The sequence below is a fragment of the Oratosquilla oratoria genome, chromosome 18 (genome assembly GCF_046742065.1).
Source record: "Oratosquilla oratoria isolate Oo_2021 chromosome 18, ASM4674206v1, whole genome shotgun sequence".
NCBI classification, from domain to species: Eukaryota; Metazoa; Arthropoda; class Malacostraca; order Stomatopoda; family Squillidae; genus Oratosquilla; species Oratosquilla oratoria.
The window spans coordinates 63,294,491-63,318,675 of NC_134794.1; the positions used below are offsets into that span (position 1 = coordinate 63,294,491).

At 37.6% G+C, this 24,185-nt stretch overlaps 1 protein-coding gene across 4 annotated transcripts in view; it reads left to right on the forward strand.

Moving 5' to 3' along the window:
- The first annotated feature begins 1,079 nt into the window (after nt 1–1,079).
- Nucleotides 1,080–24,185, forward strand: part of Mondo (MLX interacting protein mondo) — a 174,964-nt gene continuing 151,858 nt past the window's right edge. The window contains exons 1-2 of one of the 4 annotated variants that reach the window (XM_076202282.1): nt 1,080–1,184; nt 1,306–1,749. In XM_076202282.1, the coding sequence (XP_076058397.1) occupies nt 1,472–1,749 (278 nt within the window). In that variant the 5' untranslated portion in view covers nt 1,080–1,184; nt 1,306–1,471. Of the gene's footprint in view, nt 1,750–24,185 lie in introns of all 4 variants that reach the window. The other 3 variants (XM_076202284.1, XM_076202283.1, XM_076202285.1) reach the window with 3 other exon arrangements.

Below are 24,185 nucleotides of genomic sequence, written 5' to 3' on the forward strand. Positions count from 1 at the left end.
TTCGGGCTCCACGAATTTATATTTCATACATACTCCCTTACCCTCCACCCCCACCCACTCCCTCTCATGCATCACAGCAACATCCATACACAACCATTCTCCATTCACTCCTATCTTCTGTCTTTTCCCGTCCTTCCTCAACAGACATTCCCCTCTTTCCCAATGCCCCTTTTACCCCATCCATTCCCATCTGGGGTATTGGCTGCATGTTATTGTGGGGTTAATTTAAAAGCTGCTAAGTAGTATGCAGCTGATACTTTAGGGTCTATATGGGGCACCCCTACAGACCAGAGCCACACATCATTTTGTCTGTAGTAAAGGAAATCTCTGTTCATAGATAAATTAAGATACTTTATAATACTGCGACTGTCCCTCCGTTTTGCTGTCCCCCCACTCTTTAGACAGACTTTAGGCTGGACTGGATAAGTTTCTTTCAGCAGTACTTGATAAACCACCTGTACCAAGCTACACTGCCGAATGCCGGTCAACAAACACCATACCAGACCAGGTGGCCTTAAAGGAATTGGATGCCAGGAATGGTAACAGTGGCAGATCACCGTGGCTGTGATGAGATCTTCTAGACATCTAGCAGTAAATCCAAGTAAAGAGTGGGGGGACAGTAGTAACTAGTTTAGTTACTACTGTTCTGTACCATTTCTCTGAATATTCATTTCCTTTCTTCGCCTAACCCTGTGGTGGGGGAAAAGAATACTGCCACCAAGTCTTTCCACTTGAGTCGTATAAGGTATAAAAAACGGGACGGGAATAGGACTAGGCATCATTCTCCCTGTAGCCCCAAACTCCAACGGGGCATTCCTAAAAAAATTAAAGGCGTATATAACCACTTGCATTAATCTTATAAATATGCTCAACTCGTACACATGCGTTACACAAAACTTGTAAAGTTCTTGTTATTCTTATCAATATGAGAGTTTATTTAGTGTTTGTACGGTTTACCATAGTTTGAAAATATGAATTGGTTTAGCTTTCATTACAATTTAAATCTTGACGGAAATATCGTCTGCGATGTTTACTTGCTCAGTTCATACGATCGCCGGCAGAGGGCATTGTTGCATCACTGTTGGCAAGGCCAGTTGATCCCGCTACTAAGGGTAGAAGACGATCCCTTTCCTTATCCATTCGTTGTTTTCGCGGAATTAAGAATAATAATAGTATACTTTTTGGTACCCCCTGCATTTTTTTTATAGTTTTAGGTCAATTTAATTGATACAAAGTGATTCAATCATTGCATTGTTCATTTAGAGTGCAGTCAGCATAAATTAATTGTTCTAAATATTTTGGCAGAAGATACGAAATGTTATGGAATAAGTTCGTACACACAGCTGAGAGTACAGTAGCGTTGGAGATATCTGTGGATTGTGTGTACAGAAAGCAAGCTGGTTGAGAATGTGGATTATATGTGGTGATTTTATTATGACATAGTCGTGGAAATTGTAGTAAGAGGTCCGCCATGACCGCAGGAAGCATGGGGAGAAAGACAGGAAAGGAGACTATTCATTCGGGACACTTTATGGTTTCCGATTTTGAAGCAGAAGCTCAGGATGACGAAGAAAATGTGTTACTCGAAATACCTGAGGATGATATCGCCACTTCCTCAGGCTCCCATGAGCGAGGGAGTGGTAGCAACAATCAAGTGGATGTTACACATAGACCCCTAGTTAGCAAAGAAATGTTTGCCATTGATTCCTCCCTCACCAAGCTCTTCAATGCCATGTCCATCGCCTACAGGTAGGTCCTCTGTTCGATCAAGCTCACCAAAATTACTTGTGTAATATTTATTTTTATTTTTTTTTTATCCTAAAATGTTATTATTACATTGGATAATTGGTATAATTCTTAGTAGGAGCTTATGATAGGGTAGACAGAAAGGCACTGTGGGAGGTTATGCAGATTTATGGGATAGGAGGAAAGCTTTTGGGAGCTGTCAAGAGTTTTTATGAGAGTAGTAGAGCATGTGTTAGGATTAGAAATGGAGAGAGTGAGTGGTTTGAAGTAAAGGTGGGACTTCGTCAAGGATGCGTTATGTCACCCTGGCTGTTCAACTTATACATGGATGGGGTGGTGCGAGAGGTGAATGCTAGGGTAGTGAGTCAGGGATTGGAGATGGTTAAAGAAAATGGAGAAAAGTGGGAGGTGAGCCAGCTGTTGTTTGCGGACGACACTGCGCTTGTGGCAGGGTCAGAGGAGGGATTGAGGAAGCTGGTGGCAGAGTTTGGGAGAGTATGTGATAGAAGAAAGCTAAAGATAAATGTGGGTAAAAGTAAGGTGATGAGATGTACAAAGGGTGAAAGTGGCAGTAGACTGGAAGTGAACAGTAAGGGAGAGCGACTGGAGGAAGTGGATAGTTTTAGATACTTGGGTGCAAGTGTAGCAGGAAAAGGTGGAGTGAAGGTGGAGGTAGAATGTAGATTGAGAGAAGCGAGTAAATGCCTTGGTGGTTTAAAGAGTGTAATGAGGAATAGACATTTGGAAATGGATGCGAAGAGGAGACTGTATGAAGGAGTGATTGTGCCAACAGCACTGTATGGGGCAGAAACGTGGAACATAAGAGAAGAAGAGAGAAGGAGTTTGAATGTGTTTGAGATGAGGTGTCTGAGAAGTATGGTGGGGGTTACTAGGCTGGATAGAGTGAGAAATGAGGAGGTGAGGAGGAGAACAGGGGTGAAAAAGGAGCTGGGAGATAGGGTTGATGAAAGAATATTAGGATGGTTTGGACACATGGAAAGAATGAGTGAAGAAAGACTAGTAAAAGAGGTATGGAAGGCAGATGTGGAGGGAGTGAACATGAGGGGACGTCCTAGGATGAGGTGGATGGATGGGGTGAAGGGGGCTTTGGGGAAGAGGGGAATGTCTGTTGAGGAAGGAAGGGAGAGGACGGAAGAATGGTTGTATATGGATGATGTTGTGATTGCATGAGGAGAAATGGGCGGGGGGGTGGGGTAGTATGTGTGAGTAAATTTTGACGCAGCCCGAAGGGATTTCTCCCCGTCCTCGCCTTATATGCAAAGGGGGACGGAGAGGGGGGGTCGCCGATTAAATGAAGCGGCCTTGCTGTGGATGTACTGTGTCTTGTGACACTGCTTCTGACCCAGGGCGGTGGGCAGGGTGCAGGGATGACCCGTCATCCAGGAGGTGCTCAGATGAGAGGAAGGGTGGGAGGGGTGTGGAGTGTATTTGGGGATGTAATGGGTGGGAGTGTTTTTGTGCCTTCCCCTTTTTGGCTACCTCCCTTGGAAGGGGGAAAAAGCCTTGGTATATGTATGTATGTATGTATGAGCGGTTTATCAATGCTCAAGCAAAATAAAAAAAATTGTACAGAAATGCTAAAAACTTGTTTAAAAACCAAGAAACTACTGGTGCATGCACACATTCTAAGTCATTTTGATTGTTTGTACCACATGGTACAGTGGACTTTCCAAAAGAAGTCAGTCAAGACTGCAGGTGGCTCAAAATAAAATCACAAGATTATTAGACTTGCCTTGCTGGAGCACATATAGAAACTGAAGAATTCGTAGAAGTGGGAGTATTCTTTGTTGATTATTGCATTAGACAACTGAAACTAAATCATGTATACAATGTCTACAATAATAATGTTCCAAAGTACCCAAGATAAAATATTTAGCCAGCAATACATAGCCACACCAGAAACCACTCAGGCGGTGTAGGGGCAACTTGGCCCATCGCTAACTTGACCAAGTCGGCTCACTACATTTAGGTAGGCTAAGTTAGAGTAGACTAATTAATCATACTTTAGTTTCTTCAACCTCTACATCTATCAAAACAAAGGTGACATCTCAAGCAGCTGATGGGCCAAGCTGGCCGGCAAGTGCTCAGGCCGCTACCAAATCAGACATGCAGACTCCTTATGCAAAAACAGTTTTTTTCAGTCTAGTACTGTACCATACTATGGGATTTACCTATTTCAAGTGCATTATAGGTGTGCACTTCTAAAAATTTACCACATCATCTGGTGAAGAGTTCAAATTGTTCACAACTTTCACTCCAAAGGATCCTACACTTATCAGAGTTCTCCAATGCCCTCTTTTCTTATTGGTCCTGGCGTTGGCCTCACTGTACCCAAAAAAAGGCATCTTGATTTATGTTTTCCATCACATGAAGGATTTTATAAACTTTCATTGGATCTCCCCTGCGTCTTCTCTCCAGTGTTGTCAGTCCCATTCTCTCACACTTCTCTTCATATGGCAACTCTTTGGTGTCCAATACCAGCTTTGACATTCTTTTCTGCATCTTTTCCAATTCTTGAATATCCTTCTGAAAGTATACTTTATGAGACCAACCATTCTATTTGTTTTGGCTGTTGTCTGAGTAATATGCTTGGCTGGTTTAAAGTCAGATGATATTAACCACTTCAGTACGAGTCAAATTCTCATGTGCAGTATTGGCTGCCATATGTACGATTCATCACACTACTCACATTATAAAATATAAAGTCACTGCTGTATTACTTGTTCTCTTTTACTCTGAGTGATAATAAAAACAGAAAACATGACCAAACCTGTTCACAGAATCTGGGGGTAACTCGTGTACAACTACAAAAGATATATATAATCAAGACATCGACACCAAAATCCTTGTGTACCCACAATGCCTCATCACGCCTATGTTGGCGGCATCTTACTGAATTGGTTAATATACCTTATTCTTTTTCTACTTCAGATGCTTTTAGATCTTTACCATTCATCTTGTACTTAAATTCTGGATTTCCATGGCCAATATGGACTAGCACATTTCTCAGTATGAAATTATAACAGTCATTTCTGACTCCATAATTCCAGTTTGATTAGTACAACTTATTCTCTTATAGATTTTAGCATTATCAGCAAACATTAGTCTTACCAACAAAATATGCCTTTAAGAATCAGGTTAAAATCTAAGTTTTCAGTTGATAGCCAGAAGTTTGTCTTTTATTAAATTTCTTATATATTATAATGCTACTTCCAGTGCTTAAACTAGTTCTCTCCTCATGCTTACTCTATGTAAAAAGAAGTGTGATTGCAGCTATTATACTGCTAGTAAAAAAAAATTGCTTCATTTTTTATGTAAAGTTGTCGGTATAAGTATTATCCATGTAACAGTATTATTATTGTTATTTCCATTTTTGTTATAACTATTATACTATTCCCCATCTGGGGTATTTGCTGCATGTTATTGTGACGAAATAACATGCAGCTGATACTTTAGGGTCTGTATGGGGTGCCCCTATGGAGCAGAGCCACACCATTTTTCCTGTGAATGCGGAAATCTCTGTTCATAGAGAAATAATAACACTTTTATTATTCTGTGACTGTCCCTCCGTTATGCTGGCCCTCCACCCCTTGTTACTGTCCTGTACCATTTCTCTGATAAAGGAGGCAAAAAGGAGAGCAGATGTGAAATGGGGTAAGAGTATGACAGAAATTTTTTAAATGAATGTGATAAGTGAGGAAAATGGAAGAGAAATAAGAAAAGATGAAATGAAGCAGCTGTTAAGATGATGAGAGCAGGTAAGGCACCTGGGTTGGATGGATACCATGCAGAATGTCTGAAAAAAGAAGGTACAGTTATGGTGGACTAACTGGTGAGGTTATTTAATGTTTGTTTAAGAGAGGGTAGAGTGCTGGAGGACTGGAGGAGTGTCTGTATAGTTCCACTTTACAAGGGAAAAGGTGATAAATAGTTTCAGAGGGATCAGTTTGTTAAGTGTAGTTGGGAAGGTCTTGATTGAGAGGATTAGGAGAGGAACGGAGGGAGTAATTGGTGAGGAACAGTGTGGGTTTAGGACAGGTAGGGGTTGTGTAGATCAGATTTTTGTGGTAAGACAGATATGTGAGATAGCTATGGGAAAAGGTAAGGATATTTTTTGGGCCTTTATGGATCTGGAAAGGGCTTATTATGACAGGGTAGACAGGAAGGCACATTTGGAGATATTGCAGATAATATGGGATAGGAGGAAAGCTGTTGAGAGTAGTCAAGAGTTTTTATGAGAGTAGTAGAGCTTGTGTTAGGATTAGAAATGGAGAGTGAGTGGTTTGAGGTAAAGGTAGGACTTCATCAGGCATGTGTTATGCTGCCCTGGCTGTTCAATCTATGCATGGATGGGATGGTGCGAGAGGTAAATGCAAGGGTAGTGGTTCAGGGATTTGAGATGGTTAAAGACAATTGAGAAAAGTGGGAGATAAGTCAGTTGTTGTTTGCAGATGACACTGCTTGTATCAGGAATCAGAGGAAGGATTGATGAAATTAGTGACAGAGTTTGGGAAAGTGTGCGAAAGAAGGAAGTTGAAGATAAATGTGGGTAAAAGTAAGGTGATGAGATGTACAAGTGGAGAGAGTGGCAGCAGACTGGAAGTGAGTATTAAGGAGAGAGACTGGAGGAAGTGGATAATTTTAGATACATGGGTGTGAATGTGGCAGGCAAGGGAGGAGTGGGGCTGTAGGTAGAATGTAGATTAAGAGGAAAGTAAATGCCTTGGTGGATTAAAAAGTGTAATGAGAAATAGACATTTGGGAATGGATACTAAGAGGAGATTGTATTGAGGAGTTGATTGTGCCGACAGCACTGTACGGGGCAGAAACACAGAACATAAGGGAGGAAGAGAGGAGTTTGAATGTGTTTGAGATGAGGTGCCTGAGAAGTATGATAGGGGTTACTAGGCTAGACAGAGTGAGAAATGAGGAGGTGAGGAGGAGAACAAGGGTAGAAAGGGATTTGGGAGATAGGGTTGATGAAAGAGTATTGGGATGGTTTGGACAGAGGTGGAAGGAGTCAGCATGAGAGGTCGACCTAGGATGAGATATATGGATGGGATCAAAGGGGTATTGGGAAAGAGGGGAATGTCTGTTGAGGAAGGACCTGGAGAGGAAAGTAGATAGGGGTGAATGGAGAATGGTTGTGTATAGATGATGCTGTTATGCATGAGAGGGAGTGGATGGATAGATAGGGGGGGGGGTGATGGAATATGTATGAGAAATAAATTGATGCAGCCCAAAGGGATTTCTTCCCATCTCCTTTTCTGCATGAGTGGAAGGAGAGGGGGTCGCCAATTTAATGAAGTGGCCTTGCTGTGGATGTGCTGTGTCTTGTGACACTGCTTCTGACCCAGGGCAGTAGACAAGTTGCAGGGATGACTCGTCATCCTGGAGGTGCCACAGAATATGGAGTCATTCAGCTACAACTACAAAATAAATATAATCAAGACATTGGCATCCTTATGTACCCACTCACTCCTCATGATGCTTACATAGGTGTCATTGTATTGAAGGGGTTAAGGATTACTTCTTTATTCTAGTTGTCAGGTTATTAATAAGTAAAGAAAATTCTTCTGTATGGCACAGTGGTTGTGAATCTTTTTCACTCCAATGCTGCCTTCATGAATTGTCAACTTTCATGTGTCTCCCCTTTATTTTTTCTCCCAAATCTGACCCCACTAAAAAAAAGTAAAAAATTATAAAAGTATTAAGAGAAACCCTTTGCATTATTACAAAGTTGACAATCATAATTATCTTGTAATTAATAGAATTTTGCACTATGCTCAATTTACATCACTAGACCAAATAGAAATGTATAATTTGTAACAGAAGGTCATGACCCCCCTAGATTCTTGTCATGGCACCCTTTGGGGACTTGGCCCCCAGGTTGAGAACTACTGGTATAGCAGAAGGGTTAAATAAAGGTAAATCAAGATGAGAGTATTACTGCTACAATGTAATGATGTCACTTCTGACTGCTGTTGTAGAAAATCTGCCATAACATTATACCATGTTAAAACAGCTGTCTTCCTATCCTTTTACACATAATGCATTATGATACATAAGATATTACCAGAAAGAAATACATACCCCAACCTAACCTAACCTAACCAAACCTAACAATCTGATTATCTAACTTGATGGGCTTCACACCCAGACATCAGTAGTTTAGAATCCATTTATTTAACAAACTTGAAGACAATAATAACATGTAACATATTTACTGCCAAAAGCATAGGCTGACATATTTCTTTGGGTCCAGAAGCTCCCTTGTGTTAGTTTTGAACTTTAATTAGATTTAAATTTGAAGAAAGTTGTTTTCTGGTGTATTATGATGTACTTCTTATCTTTTACTCTTCGAATTTTATTGTTTATAGGTAATTTGAAGTTAGGAAATGATGGGAATACTTTCAGACTGGAAATGTATCTCATGCTAACTATGGAAAATGAGGATAAGAATATAGAAGATGGGGCAAAGAATGCAGATGTGGGTTAGATCATCTTTTACTTAAAAAATATACAAGTAATTCATACCATAGAGGCTCAGTCATTTACAGTGAATATGTCAATTCAAAAAATAGCAGCCATTGTTGAACCTGTTGCCAATATTGATGTTCCAAATCTTAAGCCACTATACTAGGAAATACTACAGGACCCATACATATACCAAGCCCCCCCCCCCATAAAAGGGAGGTAGTCAGAGTCATAAATCCAATCCCACCCATTTCATCCCCACATGCTCCACTCCCATTTACCCACATTCCTCCATCTTTTCTTGGCCCCTCCTGGATGACAGGTCCCTGGATCTCACCCACTGCTTGCTACAGGACCCAAGAAGGGTAAACTGAGATTGCATAGCAATGATGGCTTCACAGAGACACTGACCAAAACCACTGACATGACATTATGTTGGTGGTGCAGCATTTATGAAAAAGGTTGCAGATTCACGGCAACTGTAATGCAGTGTGGTACAAATTACTTCCAGCCCCAGGCATTCGCAACCATCATGACTACCCAAGAAGTTTAGCATCTGTGAAGTTCATTGTCAAAGTAAAAAATGCATAGATATTTTACTTCCACCAGAGTGATTGTTGAGAAAAAAATCTGTACCAGCAAGTCTTCTGCAAGAGATTGATTGATTGATTAAGAACTTATGCTAAACCCATCCATCTATTTTTCCTCAACCAGACAGTTGCAAAAGATAGAAATTGTGCTTGAGAGTAAAATCTTACCATCCAATGGAGCTATACTTCATTGCATATAATAAAGTACTTAGGAAAAATATTCAAGTTTACATCAAAATGAGAAATGGTGAAGTTACTACATTTCATGTCACTGACCAACACCTCCAGCTCCTTTGCTGCTGCTAAGCACTGGTATCTTGATGCCATATTCAAAGTAGTGTGGTTACCATTCTGCCATTTCTTCTCCATACATTTCTATGCTCTGGTGAAAGCATCAAGCAGGTGCATGTAGTATTTGTTTAACAAGTCATGGACATAAAGTACAATACAAACTTGATATAATGAACTTGTAGAAAGCTATATACAACCTCAAAACTTCCAGAAAAAATCCTATTATGAACAAACCTCACTAAAGAGTTTATTAATATCCACTTGATAGCAGTAAGCCTTCATAAGGAAACTGAGAAAATTTGTCTTCTTTAGGTAGTCACAAAGAGTAAAATATTGCGTCTTGTGGAAAAGTTTGAAAACTGGAACATCAGGGAGGATGTGGGTCAATAGCAAAATTTTTCTCTCTAGTGAACTTGACCTTGGCTGGAAGAAATGGATAGCTGGAAGTACATGGTCAGTCAGCAACTGGTGTAGCTTGAGAAGAACTGTTCATTAAAAGAACAACTTGGAAGGATATGGTGTATACATCAGTCATCAATCCATGAAGGAGAACATTGTGCTGTATCTGCTCATTCTACCCCACTGTAGAACATTGACGTTAGATTTCCAGTATCAACTTGTTAGTGAGCATGAGCTGACATCTTTCAGGAGGAAGGCCAGTCAAGGTACTAGTTTGTTTTTCATGTAGGATTATGAGGCCAGTAAGTACTCCATATCTGCTGCTTTAAAGCTATGCCAATGTTTTATGCTATCAGCAGTCATCTCTCTGCAGTAACTGTCAACATTTCATTATTATTGTCATAAGTGTATTGACTATGCTGTATTGAAGGAAATAAGAAATTGAATTACTGGTCCATTATGTATTAGCAATTATTACTCCTGTATGAATAGGTAAAAAGCAGAAGCCACTGAACTGTAGGTCTATAAACCCGACTTCAATCATTGGAAACATTATGGAGTTCCTGATGTGATCAACCACTATTATGCACTACACTGCCAAGGTTTTTTCAAGCAAGCTTACATGCCACAACTTTTCTTGTTCCAAGCAGATCTTAACAGGGTCATTCAACTTCTACAAGCTGAGTAATGTAAAGATCTCCCTTATTTCCATGCACTGAAGATTGTCTCTTGTAGACATAGCTCTATGAGTGGAGTCAGTATCAGGGAAGCATGCCACATTTCCAAATAGCCAGAGTTCATGAATTATATTTGTAATAGGTCTAGACTAAATCTCACAAAACAGTCTCTTGTGTGAAACAGTCATTCTAGCAATACCACTCAATTTCCAAAGATGCTTGGTACTGGTACCAAAGACATTGAGTTGTCTCTTCAAGTCAGTATTCCATGTCCATGTCAGCCATAGGGCAAGATAGGGAGCATAAGAAACTTGAAAGTTGGGAATTTGGTACTTCTGCATGAATATCGACAACACCATATACTCTGAGCAAGTTCATAACACCATGGGCAAAGTCAGTCTTTCACCAGTTGATTGAAACAATGTCATTTCATCAAGATCAGTAGAAGGATAAGGTAGACAACAAAGTCCTATATTTAATGGTGTGGGAATTACAGAGTTTACATTATCAGTCAGGTGTGTAGATTGTACACGTACTGTATTGAATTTTTGGTTTAAAAGCCTAACTTGTCATCATATGAACTACATATTCAACTCTTATTATGATGCAATATTGAAAATTTTATCCAAAGATTATTTGTTTTTTCGTGGAATTTCCAGGGACTACATATAACCAGGTGCTGTGTACTCAACAACTGACATATATTCTATAACAGGGAATATATTTAAAGTCATGATAGATAAGGTATATGAAGACTAAGTTAAGATAGATAACATTATCAGTTGCCTGGAGAGATGAGATGAAGTGGGTGATAGAAGGTTGGTGGGAGAAATATGAGATGTGATAAGAGAAAATAGAAGTTACTAGAAGGAATGGGTGTATGATTGTAAAGGATTATTGTTTTTCTTTCATCTTAGTATGGACTGAAAGGTCTGGCTGGTTTCCTTTTTTATTGTATTCCATTTTGTATTCCATTGTATGCATAACCTTGATTAGTGATTTCCAGTGTAGAAGTCTTTATTATTTTGCTTGGTTTTGGTCGACTGGTGTATTCACAATATGCAGGATAAGTAGAACTTGCAATATCCTCTTTATTTTTACTTCCATAATCCTGTAACAACTTGGCTGAATAAATTTGCCCAGATGATTGTCAGCTCTCCATATGTGAAAAGGTGGAGGAAGCACTGTTGAAGTAGAGATTTTGGGCTCAGTTGAAAGAACGGGTGTAATCCCCTTAGGTCTGCAGGAGGTAAGGTGATTGGTGGGTATTAGAAATAGAGAGCAAAGAGGTGGTTCCCTCAGTTTTCTATCTTGCAGGACCACCACAACTAGGTACCAGAGTTGTTGTACATGATTCTAAATATAGTCTGTAGATCACCTCTTTCTCTTCTCTGCTTCAGTGTTTGTAGTTCCAATTGCGATAATCTTTGTATGTTAATTTGGAAAGATCTGGTGCCAACTTTGTCATTGCTCTCTGTATTCTCTCTAGTTTCCTTATATTCTTTTTAGTACTGGGTGTCCATAGTGTAGCTGCGTATTCCAGTTTTGGTCTAATCAATGTAACTAATATTTTTTTAATAATTTCTTCATCCAAGTAATCAAATGCCACTTACATTGACCTTAATAGGTTGAAGGTTTCTCCGACAATTTTGTTTATACTGTATGTTTATCCGGTGTCATGACTTTGCTGATTATTACTCCAAGGTCCCTTTCTGAGTGCACTTTCTTGATTTCTTCTTCACCAATTTTATAATTTTTTTGAAATTCTGTTTTTACTTTTTCCAAACTCCATTATGCTACACTTCTTTATATTGAAGTTCACTTCCCACTTTTGAGTCCATTTCCAGATTTTGTCCAGGTCTGATTGTGATGAATCACAGTCCTCTTTTGTTCTTACTTTCTTCAATATTTTTGCATCATTTACAAAGAAGTTCATATAACCTTCAACTCCATCCATGTCATCTATGTATATGGCAAATATGATTGGAGCCAGCACTGACCCTTGTGGAACACCACTTATCATTTCTTCCCATTTCGAGTATTTGTCTCTAATTACTACCCTCATTTTTCTCCCTGTCAGGAAGTCTTCCATCCATTCTAATAGTTTACCTGTGATGCCACCTATTAATTCTAATTTACTTATTAATTTTTTCTGTGGTACTTTGTCAAATGCCTTTTGTAGGTCTAGATAGGCACAGTCTGCCCATACATCCCTCTCTTCTATTATGTCTATTAGTGTCGAGTAGAAGCAGATCAAGTTTGTTGTACATGATCTTCCTTGTCTAAATCCAGATTGGTTTGGGTTTAGTATAGATTTTTCTTCCAGGTGTTTAACCCCTTCCATACGGTGCCGCATACGTAGGCGGCATGAGGAGCAAGTGGATACGCGAGGCTGCCATATCGGCGTCTTGATTATATTTATTTTAGTTGCCCCTGCGTAATGACATACTCTCTAAACTGTCTTCATCACATTTTCTATGGTTATCAAAATTTACGGGTGAAAGAGAGAACGATCGATATAAGCGGTGACTATATTTTATGATGCGAGTATTATTACGACACATCGTACGTCTGGCAGCTAATGCTGCCCACGAGATTTTGGCCCGTACTGAAGAGGTTAACCCATCTGCTTTTGAACTTTTTTTTCACATATTTTAGCTACTGTGCTTGTTAGGGAGACTGGTCTGTAGTTAGTTGGATTTTCTTTGTTTACTCCTTTATATATTGTTACAATGTTTGCATTTTTCCAGTCTTGTGGTACCTTTCCTTCTTTGAGTGAGCATTTGATTATAGCATGTATTTTAACTGTTAATTCTTCTACACATTCTTTCAGTATCCAATTTGCAATTCCATCAGGACCATGCGATTTTCTGACATCAAGGTTTTTTATTTGGTCGCTAATCTCCTTTGTTACAGTTATTTCCTTCATTGGGGGTGATTTCTGTCTATTGCCTCACAGTTAGGTGTGTTCTCACTTGTGAATACCGATTTGAAGTGGTTGGTCATAACTTCTGCCATTTCTTTTTCTTCTGTATATTCATGACATCCTTGGCACAGCTTTTCTATTTCTTGCTTGTTTTTTAGTTTACTGTTCACATATCTGTAAAAAAGTTTCGGTTGTTCCTTGCATTTTTCTATTATTTCCTTTTCATAATTTCTCTTTTCTTCTCTGCATATTTTTACGTAATCGTTTTTTAGTTTGATGTATGATTGCCTTTTTTTTTTTTTTTTTTTTTTTTTTTTCTCTCCATGCTTTGTCTCTTTTATCCTTAGCTTCACTACATTTTTTGTTGTACCAGTTCTTTATGCATGTTCCTTCTTGCTTTTGTTGTACATATTTGATCACACCCTCATTATCAATTTCTTTTAGTATATTCCATTTCTCTTCCCTCTTTGTTTCTTCATTTAGGAATTTTTCCCATTTTGCATTACGAAAGAATTTTTTAATTTTCTCAAAATTCATTTTGTTGTACATTGGTCTTCCTATTCTATGTTTCTCATTTCTTCTTAGGTCTATTTGCTCTTTTAGTTTGAATTCTATTAGTACATGGTCACTTTCCTATTGGTGTTTGTAAACTATTTTGTCTTCAATTTCAGGTTCTGACGTAAGTGTCAAATCCAACCTCGAAGGTTCCTCATTGTTTCTGTATCTGATATTTTCCTTTATCCACTGAGTCATTGTGTATTCAATGGTCATATCGAGTAGTATGCTGCCCCATATATCCTTTCCACCCCTCATTGTCATTTCTTCCCAACATATTTCTTTTGAGTTAAAATCACCCAAAATTACTGTATTTCCTCCTTTCAGTGTATCAATTAGTTCATGTTTAGTATATTCCAACAAATTTCATGTGGTTGTTTTCTACTTTTATCATAATTGATTCTACATTGTTTTTTCCTTATGCTAACTTTGTCACATTTAAGTCTTTCTTGGTCAGAAATAGTACTTCCCCTCCTTGTTTTTCCTTTCTATTCCTCATCCAGCAGTTGTATAGTCCTTGTCCCACAGTGTTAGGTGGTAGATTACCTTTTAGTTTGGTTTCTACTATTCCCAATATGTCTGGTTTTTCTGATGCCAGGTAATCATTTAGTTCATTCAGTCCTGAGATCATTCCATCTATGTTGGTATAAGCTAGTTTTAGTGCGTGTGTGTATTTTTACCTAGTTGTATTATACGGGAAGGGAACTATGCTCGTAGTGACCCGTCTTTGTATCTTTCAGCGTCAAGTTTGTGTGCATGTACGGTATTTACCTAGTTGTATTTTACGGGAAGAGAGCTATGCTCATAGTGACCTGTTTTTGTATCTTTTAGCATCCAGTTTAATCTTCAATTCTTGTATAGTTTTTTGCACTCACTGTTTCTTCATTCAGTTTATTCCAAATATCTATCAATCTGTGTGGGAAGCTATTATTTTTCAGATCTCTTCTGTAACTATCCGTTAAGTTTCTTTTCATGTCCTCTGGTTTTTCTTCTATTCCACTTTAGTAAGTCATCTCTATCAAGGACTTCCATCCCTTTCATAATTCTGTATATGGTTAGCAGGTCTCCTCTTTCTCTTCTTTGTTTCAGGGTTGGTAGTTCGAGTTTGTGCAATCTTTGTTCGTATGTCAATTTGGAGAGTGTTGGTGCCATCTTTGTCATTGATCTTTGAATTCTTTCCAATTTCTTTATGTTCTTTTTAGTACTGGGTGTCCATTGTGTCGCATCGTACTCCAATATTGGCCTGATCAATGTAATTATATTTTCTTTACCATTTCTTCATCCATGTAGTCAAAAGCCACTTTCATTGATCTTAATAAATTGGATTTTTTTTTTAACTAATTTGTTGATATGTTTGATGCCATGTCATTGGTGAAAGATACTACAAGGTCCCTTTCCGAGTTGACTTTTTGAATTTCTTTTGCACCAAGTTTGTATTGTCCCATTATTCTGTTTTTGTTTTTTCCAAATTCCATTATACTACATTTCTTGATGTTGAAATTCACGTCACTACTTTGACTCCATTTCCATATTTTGTCCAGGTCTTTGTGTACTGATTTGCAATCTTCCTCTGCACTTACTCTTTTTAGTAGTATTGCATCATCTGCAAAGAAGTTTATATAACATTCCACACCATCCATGTCATATATATGGCAAACATTATTGGAGCCAATACAGAGCCTTGTGGGACTCCACTCATCATTTCTTCCCAATTTGAGTTCTTGTCTCTGAGTACCACCCTCATTTTTCTCCTGTTCAAGAAATCTTCCATCCATTCCAATAATATTCCTTGTATTCCACCTATTTAAATTTTTCTTACCTTTTGTGTGGTACTTTGTGAAATGCCTTTTGTAAATCTAAGAAGGCACACTCTACCCATCTGTCCCTTTCTTGAATTATTTCTATTAATCTTGAGTAAAAGCATATTAAATTTGTGGCATGATCTTCCCTATCTAAATCCAAATTGTTTTGGATTTAGTATTTTATTTTCCTCCAAGTGTTTAATCCATTTCTTTTTGATAACTTTTTCGCATATTTTTGCTATATTACTTGTAAGGGAGACTTGTCTATAGTTGGTTGGATTTTCTTTGTCTCCTTTGTATATTGGTACAATATTTGCATTTTTCCAATATTGTGGTACTTTTCCTTCTTTGAGTGAGAAATCAATTATCTTGTGTATTTTGTCTGTTAGTTCATCTATACATTCTTTCAATGTCCAATTTGCAATTTCATTTGGTCTGTGTGACTTTCTGACATCAAGGTTTTTTATTTGTTCCCTTATTTCTTTCTGCGTCTCCGTTATTTCTTTCATTGGAGGGTTTTTTTCTGTCCCTCCTCCCACTTTTGTGAGTTTTCAATTGTGAATACAGATTTAAAATTGTGTGTGTGTGTGTGTGTTTACTTAGTTGTATTTTACGGGAAGGGGAGCAATGCTCGTGGTGTCCCGTCGTCATATCTCATTTGACCTAGACTGTTTTTAAATTTGTGTATCGTTCTTGCACACACCACATTTTCATCTAACTTGTTCCAAACATCTATTACCCTGTAGTGGAAAGCTGTTCTTTTTCAGGTCTCTTCTATAACTGTCTTTCTTAATTATCTTTGTGTCCTCTTGTATCTCTACTATCCCATTTTATTAGATTCTCTTTATCAATAGTTTCCATGCCTTTCATGATTCTATAAATAGTTATCAAGTTTCCTCTCTTCTTTGCTCTAATGTCTGTAGCTCAAGTTTTGCTAGTCTCTCCTCATATGATAGTTCTGAGAGTGTTGGTGCCAATTTTGTAATTGCTCTTTGTATTCTTTCAAGTTTTGTTATACATTTTTTTGTACTTGGTGACCAAGTCATTGCTGCATATTCCAATCTTGGTCTTATCAAAATGACTAGTATTGTCTTCACCATTTCTTTGCTCAGGTATGTAAATGCCACTTTATTCTTATTAAATTATAAGTTTCTCCAATTATTATTATTATTATTATTTTTTTTTTCTCAGGGGACATATTATTCATAATAATGACTCCCAGGTCCTTCTCATTTTCTACTTTTTTAATTTCTTCCTCTCCCAATTTATATGATCCCACTATTCTTTTTTTGCTTCTTCCAACTTCCATTATACTACACTTCTTAATATTGAATTCCATTTCCCACTTCCTACTTTATTCCCATACTTCAGTGAGATCACTTTGTAGCGACTCACAATCTTCTACAATGTTCACTTTTTTCAACAATTTTGCATCGTCCGCAAAGAAGCTCGTATAACTTTCAATTACTTCATCCTTATCATTAATATATATAGCAAACATTATTGGGGCCAGAACTGTTCCTTGTGGAACTCCACTAATCACTTCATCCCAATTAGAATGTTTGTCTCTTATCACCACTCTCATTTTTCTCTCATGCAAGAAGTCTTCCATCCACTTCAGCAGTTTGCCCTGTATTCCTCCTACAGTTTCTAATGTCTTTAGCAATCTCTTATGTGGCACCATATCAAAAGCTTTTTTCAGGTCTAGAAATGCACAATCAGCCCATCCATCTCTTTCTTGTGTTACATCTATTAGCCTTGAATAGAAATACATTAAGTTTGTGATGCATAATTGTCCTTGTCTAATCCAAACTGTCTTGGATTTAGTACATGTTTTTTTCCAAATGCCTTACCCATCTAATTTTGATCATTCTTTTACAAATTTTAGCTATCATACATGTAAGAGAGACTGATCTATAGTTAGTAGGGTCTTCCTTGTTTCCCCCTTTATATATTGGTACTATATTTGCTCTTTTCCAATCTTCTAGAACTTTCTTTCAATGAACTGCTTGTTAGACTATGTATTTTGTCTGTTAGTTCGTTCTTGCATTTTCTCAAAATTCAGTTTGCCATTTCATCTGGTCCATGCGATTTTCTGACATCAAGATTACTCAAGTGATTCATTATTACTTATCTTATTACTTCTGTCTCTTTCATAGGGGGTGACTTTCTCCTCCCACTCGACATCTCTAAGTTGTATGCTCTCCCTTGTAAATGCTGATTTAAAATGCTTGTTCATAATTTCTGCCATTTCTATTTCCTCTGTGTATTGAATTCCTCCATGTCGTAGTTTCACTAATTCTTGTTTGTTTTTTCAGTTTGTTTACAAATCTATAAAATAGTTTTGGTTGATCTTTACATTTTTCTATGACATCTTTTTCTTATGTTTTCTTCTCTGCACACTTGTACATATTGATTTCTATAACTAGTATATATTATCCATTTTTCAGGTTTTTTGTCCTTTTTCCATTTTATCCAAGCTTTCTCCCTTTTGTCTTTTAACTCCCTACATGTTTTGTTGTATCAACACTTTACATATCCTTTTTCTTGTCTTGGAACATACTTTTCCACTCATAAATTTTTGTCAAAATATTCCATTTCTCTTCTGTTGTTTCCTCTTTTGTGTATCCTTTCCCAGTCTGCTTTTTGAAAGAATTCTCTTATTTTATCAAAATTTGTTCTTCCAAACATCAATCTTCCCTTTCTATGTTGTTCGTTTTTTCCATGTATTTTTCCTCATTTAGTTCCAGTTTAACCAATATGTGGTCACTTTTACTTATTGGTGTCTTATATTCAATCTTGTCCACTATTTCAGGTTCTGGCGTGATTATTAGGTCCAGTCTTGATGGTTCTTCCTCATTTCTATGCTTAGTATTCTCTTGTATCCATTTTGTCATTGTATGTTCTATAATCATATCAAGTAGTACATTTCCCCATAGGTCATCTCCACCTTTCACTGTCATCTCTTACCAGCAGATTTCTTTACAATTAAAGTCACCTGTTATAACTATTCCTTCATCATCCATTATATTATTTAGTGTTATCTGTGTGTCTTCTAACATATTTTTGTGTTCTCTCTCTTCTCACAAAGCCATTTTAGGAGGCACATAATTTACCACAAATTTCCTGCTCTTCCCATCCCTGTCCTCCACATCCATCATAATCATCTCTACTGTATTCTTTCCATATGTGACATTCCTCTCATTTATATCCTCCTTAGTCAGAAACATAAATCCACCCCCTTGTTTTACCTCTCTGTTTCTAATCCAATAATTATATGCACCATGTCCTACACTGTTGGGTGGTAGTGGACCTTTCAATTTTGTCTCTACAATTCTCATTGTGTCTGGTTCTTTGTCCTTCAGGTAATCATTCAGTTCATTCAAGCCTGTTAAGCCATCTATATTTGTATAAGTCACTTTTAATTTTCTGCTACCTCCATCCTGTTTTCTGTTTTCCTTCCATTTTTCTCTGCTATGAACCATTTCCTTGCTTTTATATCCACTATCCAGTAGAATTTCTCTTTGACTCTGTTCTATTATCGTTTTTTTCCATAGCTTCTATTCTTATTTTCTCTTCCTCTCCTCTTTATTCATCTCTTTTTATCCATACCTGTTTATATAGATCACTTTTTGCTAGTTTCCCTGTCTTTTATAAAATATTTTCTGCTACCGTTTGTGACCTGAATTTAATCTTAATTGGTCTGGTCTTATCTATATTGTATTTCCCTAGTCTATATATCTTCAATTTCTTTCCCTGTTTCTTATTCATCTTGAACCACTAATATCTTGTTTACTTTTTCCTTCTCCTCCTTTACTCTTGTAGTCCTATTTGGATTATGCTTCTCTTCCATCCCTAATATAATTATACATTTCTTTTTATCCGCTAAGTCTCTTACTATATTCTCCTTCTCTCTCATCACTTTAATAATTGTGTCTTTGGTTTGTTCTTTAATCTGTTGTTTTACTATATCTCTAAATTAAATTTTGTTGTTCTCTTAGACTTTTCTCCAACCCTGTACCTATTCTGCCATGGAATCTTTATTCTCTTTATTATTATTCTTTAATTCCTCATTCTCATCCTTTACTTCTTTTAACTGTCTTTTTAATTCTTCTATTTCTTTGTTTAGGTTTTGGTTCTCCTTTAGTTCTTCCAATTTATCAACTCTTTGTGTAATCCATGTAAGTTGACTGAACCTAACCTCCCACTGTTTGTTCATTTTCTCTAGTTTTTCCTCTAGACTTGCTAATCGGGGGAGGTTGTCATCTCCTCCCTCATTAAATCCATGGAAATAATTATCTTCACCTTCCATTGTGCTGCTCTTATCTATATTTCTAATTTTTACATTTTTACTAAGCTCTTTGACTTTACCTCTATTGTCTGCGCACCTCTTGTTGACATTCCTTCTGACTTCCGGGGTCCGTTCGTCCCCTTCCTCATTTCCCTCCATTTTTCCTCAGTAATCCCTCCCCTTCTCCTTTTTCTTCACTTCCCACTACACCACAAGCTTTCCCCTTCCCTACTAATACAACACAGGTACTCCCTCGTCGTTGAGATCCACGAAATTTGAAGTTTTTCCTGGAGTTCTAAAATTCGTTGTCACTTCGACTGTAGTGTGTGTGTGTGTGAAAAATATAGTAGATTCTCTTGTGTACAATTTGTAATCCTGTGTTATTGTCTGTTTATTATTATTTCCTTGATTATCATTTATTGTTATTTATCTGTATTATTTACTACTTACCTGTTATTATTTTAACCTATTTATATGATAATTTTATGTATTTATATATTTAAATTTATATATTATTTATTATATATATATATATATATATATGTATATATATATATATATATATATATATATATATGTATATATATATATATATATATATATATATATATATATATATTGCATCCGACTTACTTATGGACCAAAATGTCTCCTGTTGATATGCTCCTCCTTTGTAATCCTTTGTATTAAAATTTACAGTATTCTGACAGTAATCTTGTTTATATTCTCAATGTTTCTTACAATAATCTGGGCATTTAGAGGGTGAGCAAAAACAAGGCCACAAAATACATTAATTTAATATTCAATATTTCATCAACAAGGAGACCTTCGGGAAAATCTGAAATATATAAAAAATGCAAACTTACAAAAATAAACACAAAAACGTAAGAGGTTACAATAATATACCATAACAGGGGAGCAGTACTTACAAAAAGAAGAAATGACGCTCGAGTGCACTGGCATATACTGTAAAGCTAAGGAGATCTGATATCTCGTATTATGAGTGTGGGGACGGTGAGGGAGTGTGAGAGTGGTGGAAATGAGGACGGTTGCTTCTGTCTGACCAGCGTAAAGGAGAGAGGGGAGAAGTTGGAAGATTGGTTCACCTGACGCGGTGGCGGAAGTGGAGGGGAAATGGGAGAACACAAGACTTGCAAAAAAAAGCCAATGCTTGAAATCATGGTAGACTGAAGATATATATATATATAAACATAGCTTTCAGAATTTAATTTTGCGTGGGTCTTTAATAAGTTCTCCCGGACCACACGTTTATGATAATGTTTAATGTGTTTGATAGCCACATTTTGAAAGCGCATGAAAATTCGGCTAGCTTACCGAGACTGCTGATATGTCCAATGTAGAGTTGCTAGGTACGCAATCCTCGATTAAACACTTAAGAGGGGGTTTAAAGTGATGTGTGAACGGGGTATTTGGGGTTTAACCAACGTGTTCGACAACCAAATACCCCGTTCAAACATCACATTAAACACGTGTCTGTCGAACCGCGTTCGACGAACCGTTCGACCGTGTGAACCCCCTCTTATACTCGTATACATTGGTTTGGAGGTGCTTTAGTATTACAAGACATTATTTCTCATAATCATAGAGCTAGTTTTGGATTAGTGAAGGGAAAACTTCGAAGAGTTTTGTTTTTTCTGTGGCAGTTCTTAGTAACAATGTCCTTTATTACCTTTTCACATGCCTCTGTGAAAATGTTATGGGGGATTTTTAAGAAAAAATATCACAAAACATCATTACAAACGAGCAAAATCGCTGTTGGAATATCCATTGTTCAGTAATATTTGGCGTACGTGTCAACTCGTCATGTAGGGACTGCCAGGAAGAGCACACTAATGGCTCTGTGAACATGGGCCAAGCAATATAATTGTCTTAATATTCATTCTGAATATTAAATGCAGTGGTGCAAGACTCGCGAATCACTCGTTCAAATCGAACGATTCCTTCACTGAATCGGGTGAATCGAGTCATCCTTGCATTGTACATAATATGTCGGTGGTTGGGAGTGGTATGTAAATATGTATAATGGACATATCACGTCCAAATTGGTATGATTACACATCACCCTCCACTCATGTCACAGGACTATTAATTGTTGAATGACCAGAAGCTCATGACAGGCTACGGGTTTCAGCCTCGGAACTTGAGTTATGGAATCGGGTAGTGACTTGCAGTAGAACTCGACTGGCTCGGCCGCGCTGGGCAAATTCCGTGGGGTCCGGCTCACCAACTATGGTAACTCTGGGCCGATTCCATTGGGTCTGGACAAGGCCCAGCTCACCACTCGGCACTCAGATTGGAGAGGGATTATAAAGAAAAATCGGTGATGTAGTTATTTGTTAGTCTCAAATTTAATTTTTCATCTATATCATTGGGTAGTCCCTATCATTCCGAGTATTTTGAGCCACCATAAATGAATACCGCAAGTTAAAAGTAACGTCAGTAACGATTCAAATTAGTTATGTTTTTTTTTTTTTATAGGCGTGGGATGCGGTGGTGAATAACCTAACCTAAAATATTTCATGTTAATGTCACGGTTCAGAACTCGTATCATCAAAGCTCCTTATCTGGCACAGCTATCTGGCCTACCGATACTGCAGCACGCAGCCATGCAGACTACTCAGTGAATCGAGCTATTCAAGTACCCGATTCTCTTCAGTGAATCACTCACAAATCTCGAGTCACTAAAAAGAATCGAATTTTCCATCACTAATTAAATGGATGGATTTGGCGAACTTGTCTTTGCTCACCCCCAAATCGCCGGATCATTTTCAAAAACCTTGAAAACCCAAACAAGAAAATCATATCAGGTGTCAGAATGCTGTTGATTTTAATACTGCTTGTGTGTGTATATATATATATATATATATATATATATATATATATGTATATATATACATATATATATATATGATGTAAGCGGAATAGGAAACACAGGAGTCTTGGTCTTGACTCCTGTGTTTCCTATTCCGCTTACATCAACCTGTCAGAATGTCTCAATATATATATATATATATATCAGTCTTGCATCAGGTCTTTTACCTGACTCATGGCTCCCAATTAACTGTTAACGGCTACCCTTCGGGCCACTCGAAGATATTTGTGTCGTTGATTGGGAGCCAGCGTGAAGCAGTGTTAGTGTTTCTACGAGATGATTGTATTAGAGATTTCGTTAAGATTTTGACTGCAGAAAACATGCAGTCAGTATCTCGTACTTGGGTACAAGATTTTGTGTAAAAGAATACTCCAGTGATACTGGTATTCGATTTGTAATAAAAAAAAAATGCTACATGAAAACATAACTGAAAATACTGCGTGACCCAAAACAGAGGAAAGAACTCGGAAATTTCGGGGTATGGACTTGCTATACTCGTTGCATTGAGAAATGGCCGTTAGGGCGGAGCACTAGGAGTCCCCCTGTGGTGCCACATATAATTATTTCATTATTTTATTTTATTTTATAATTCTATTTTATGATTTTATAATGTTGCCACATATAATTATATTATAATTTTTTGTCACACATCACCACTGAAGTAAAAATCAAAGCAATGTTTTCTATACAAAGGTTTCGTTTCCTCGAGTCTAGACATGGCATATGAGGAAGAGAGAGCGACGTTGCCGCTACATTTAATCTCTGGCCCCGCCCCCCTCACACTGCATTCAGAAAACATTACATCCACACGCACGTTCTCGCCATGGATGCCCATGTGTGGCAACACCGGGAAATCTCCTAGCCACGCCTTAGCGGTCATTTCTCGTTGCGCTGACTATAGGAAAGAATTATTATTTGACAGATACCTGGGCCAGGGCATTCCTCAGTTTGTCATCATCATCTACAGTGGTGGCAAGCTTTTAGATGAAGACGATATCCACTCAGCTTTTTTCCACGTCATCAGTCTGCAATTTCGATGCCTCTGACAGAATTCTTGGCTATCAGCGTTGTGTTAGTCATTGGATACATCGTATGTTTGAAATATGTTATCAAGAATGGCAAGCTTTTAGATGAAGACGATATCCACTCAGCTTTTTTCCACGTCATCAGTCTGCAATTTCGATGCCTCTGACAGAATTCTTGGCTATCAGCGTTGTGTTAGTCATTGGATACATCGTATGTTTGAAATATGTTATCAAGAATGGCAAGCTTTTAGATGAAGACGATATCCACTCAGCTTTTTTCCACGTCATCAGTCTGCAATTTCGATGCCTCTGACAATTCTTGGCTATCAGCGTTGTGTTAGTCATTGGATACATCATATGTTTGAAATATGTTATCAGGAATGTCGAAAGTTCGAAATAGTCGTCCGTTGGGAAGTGCCCTTCCCCCCATGCTTATTTGAAACGAGAATAGTGATAGTGTGCTTATTCGGTGCATTTGATTTGTGAGAACGC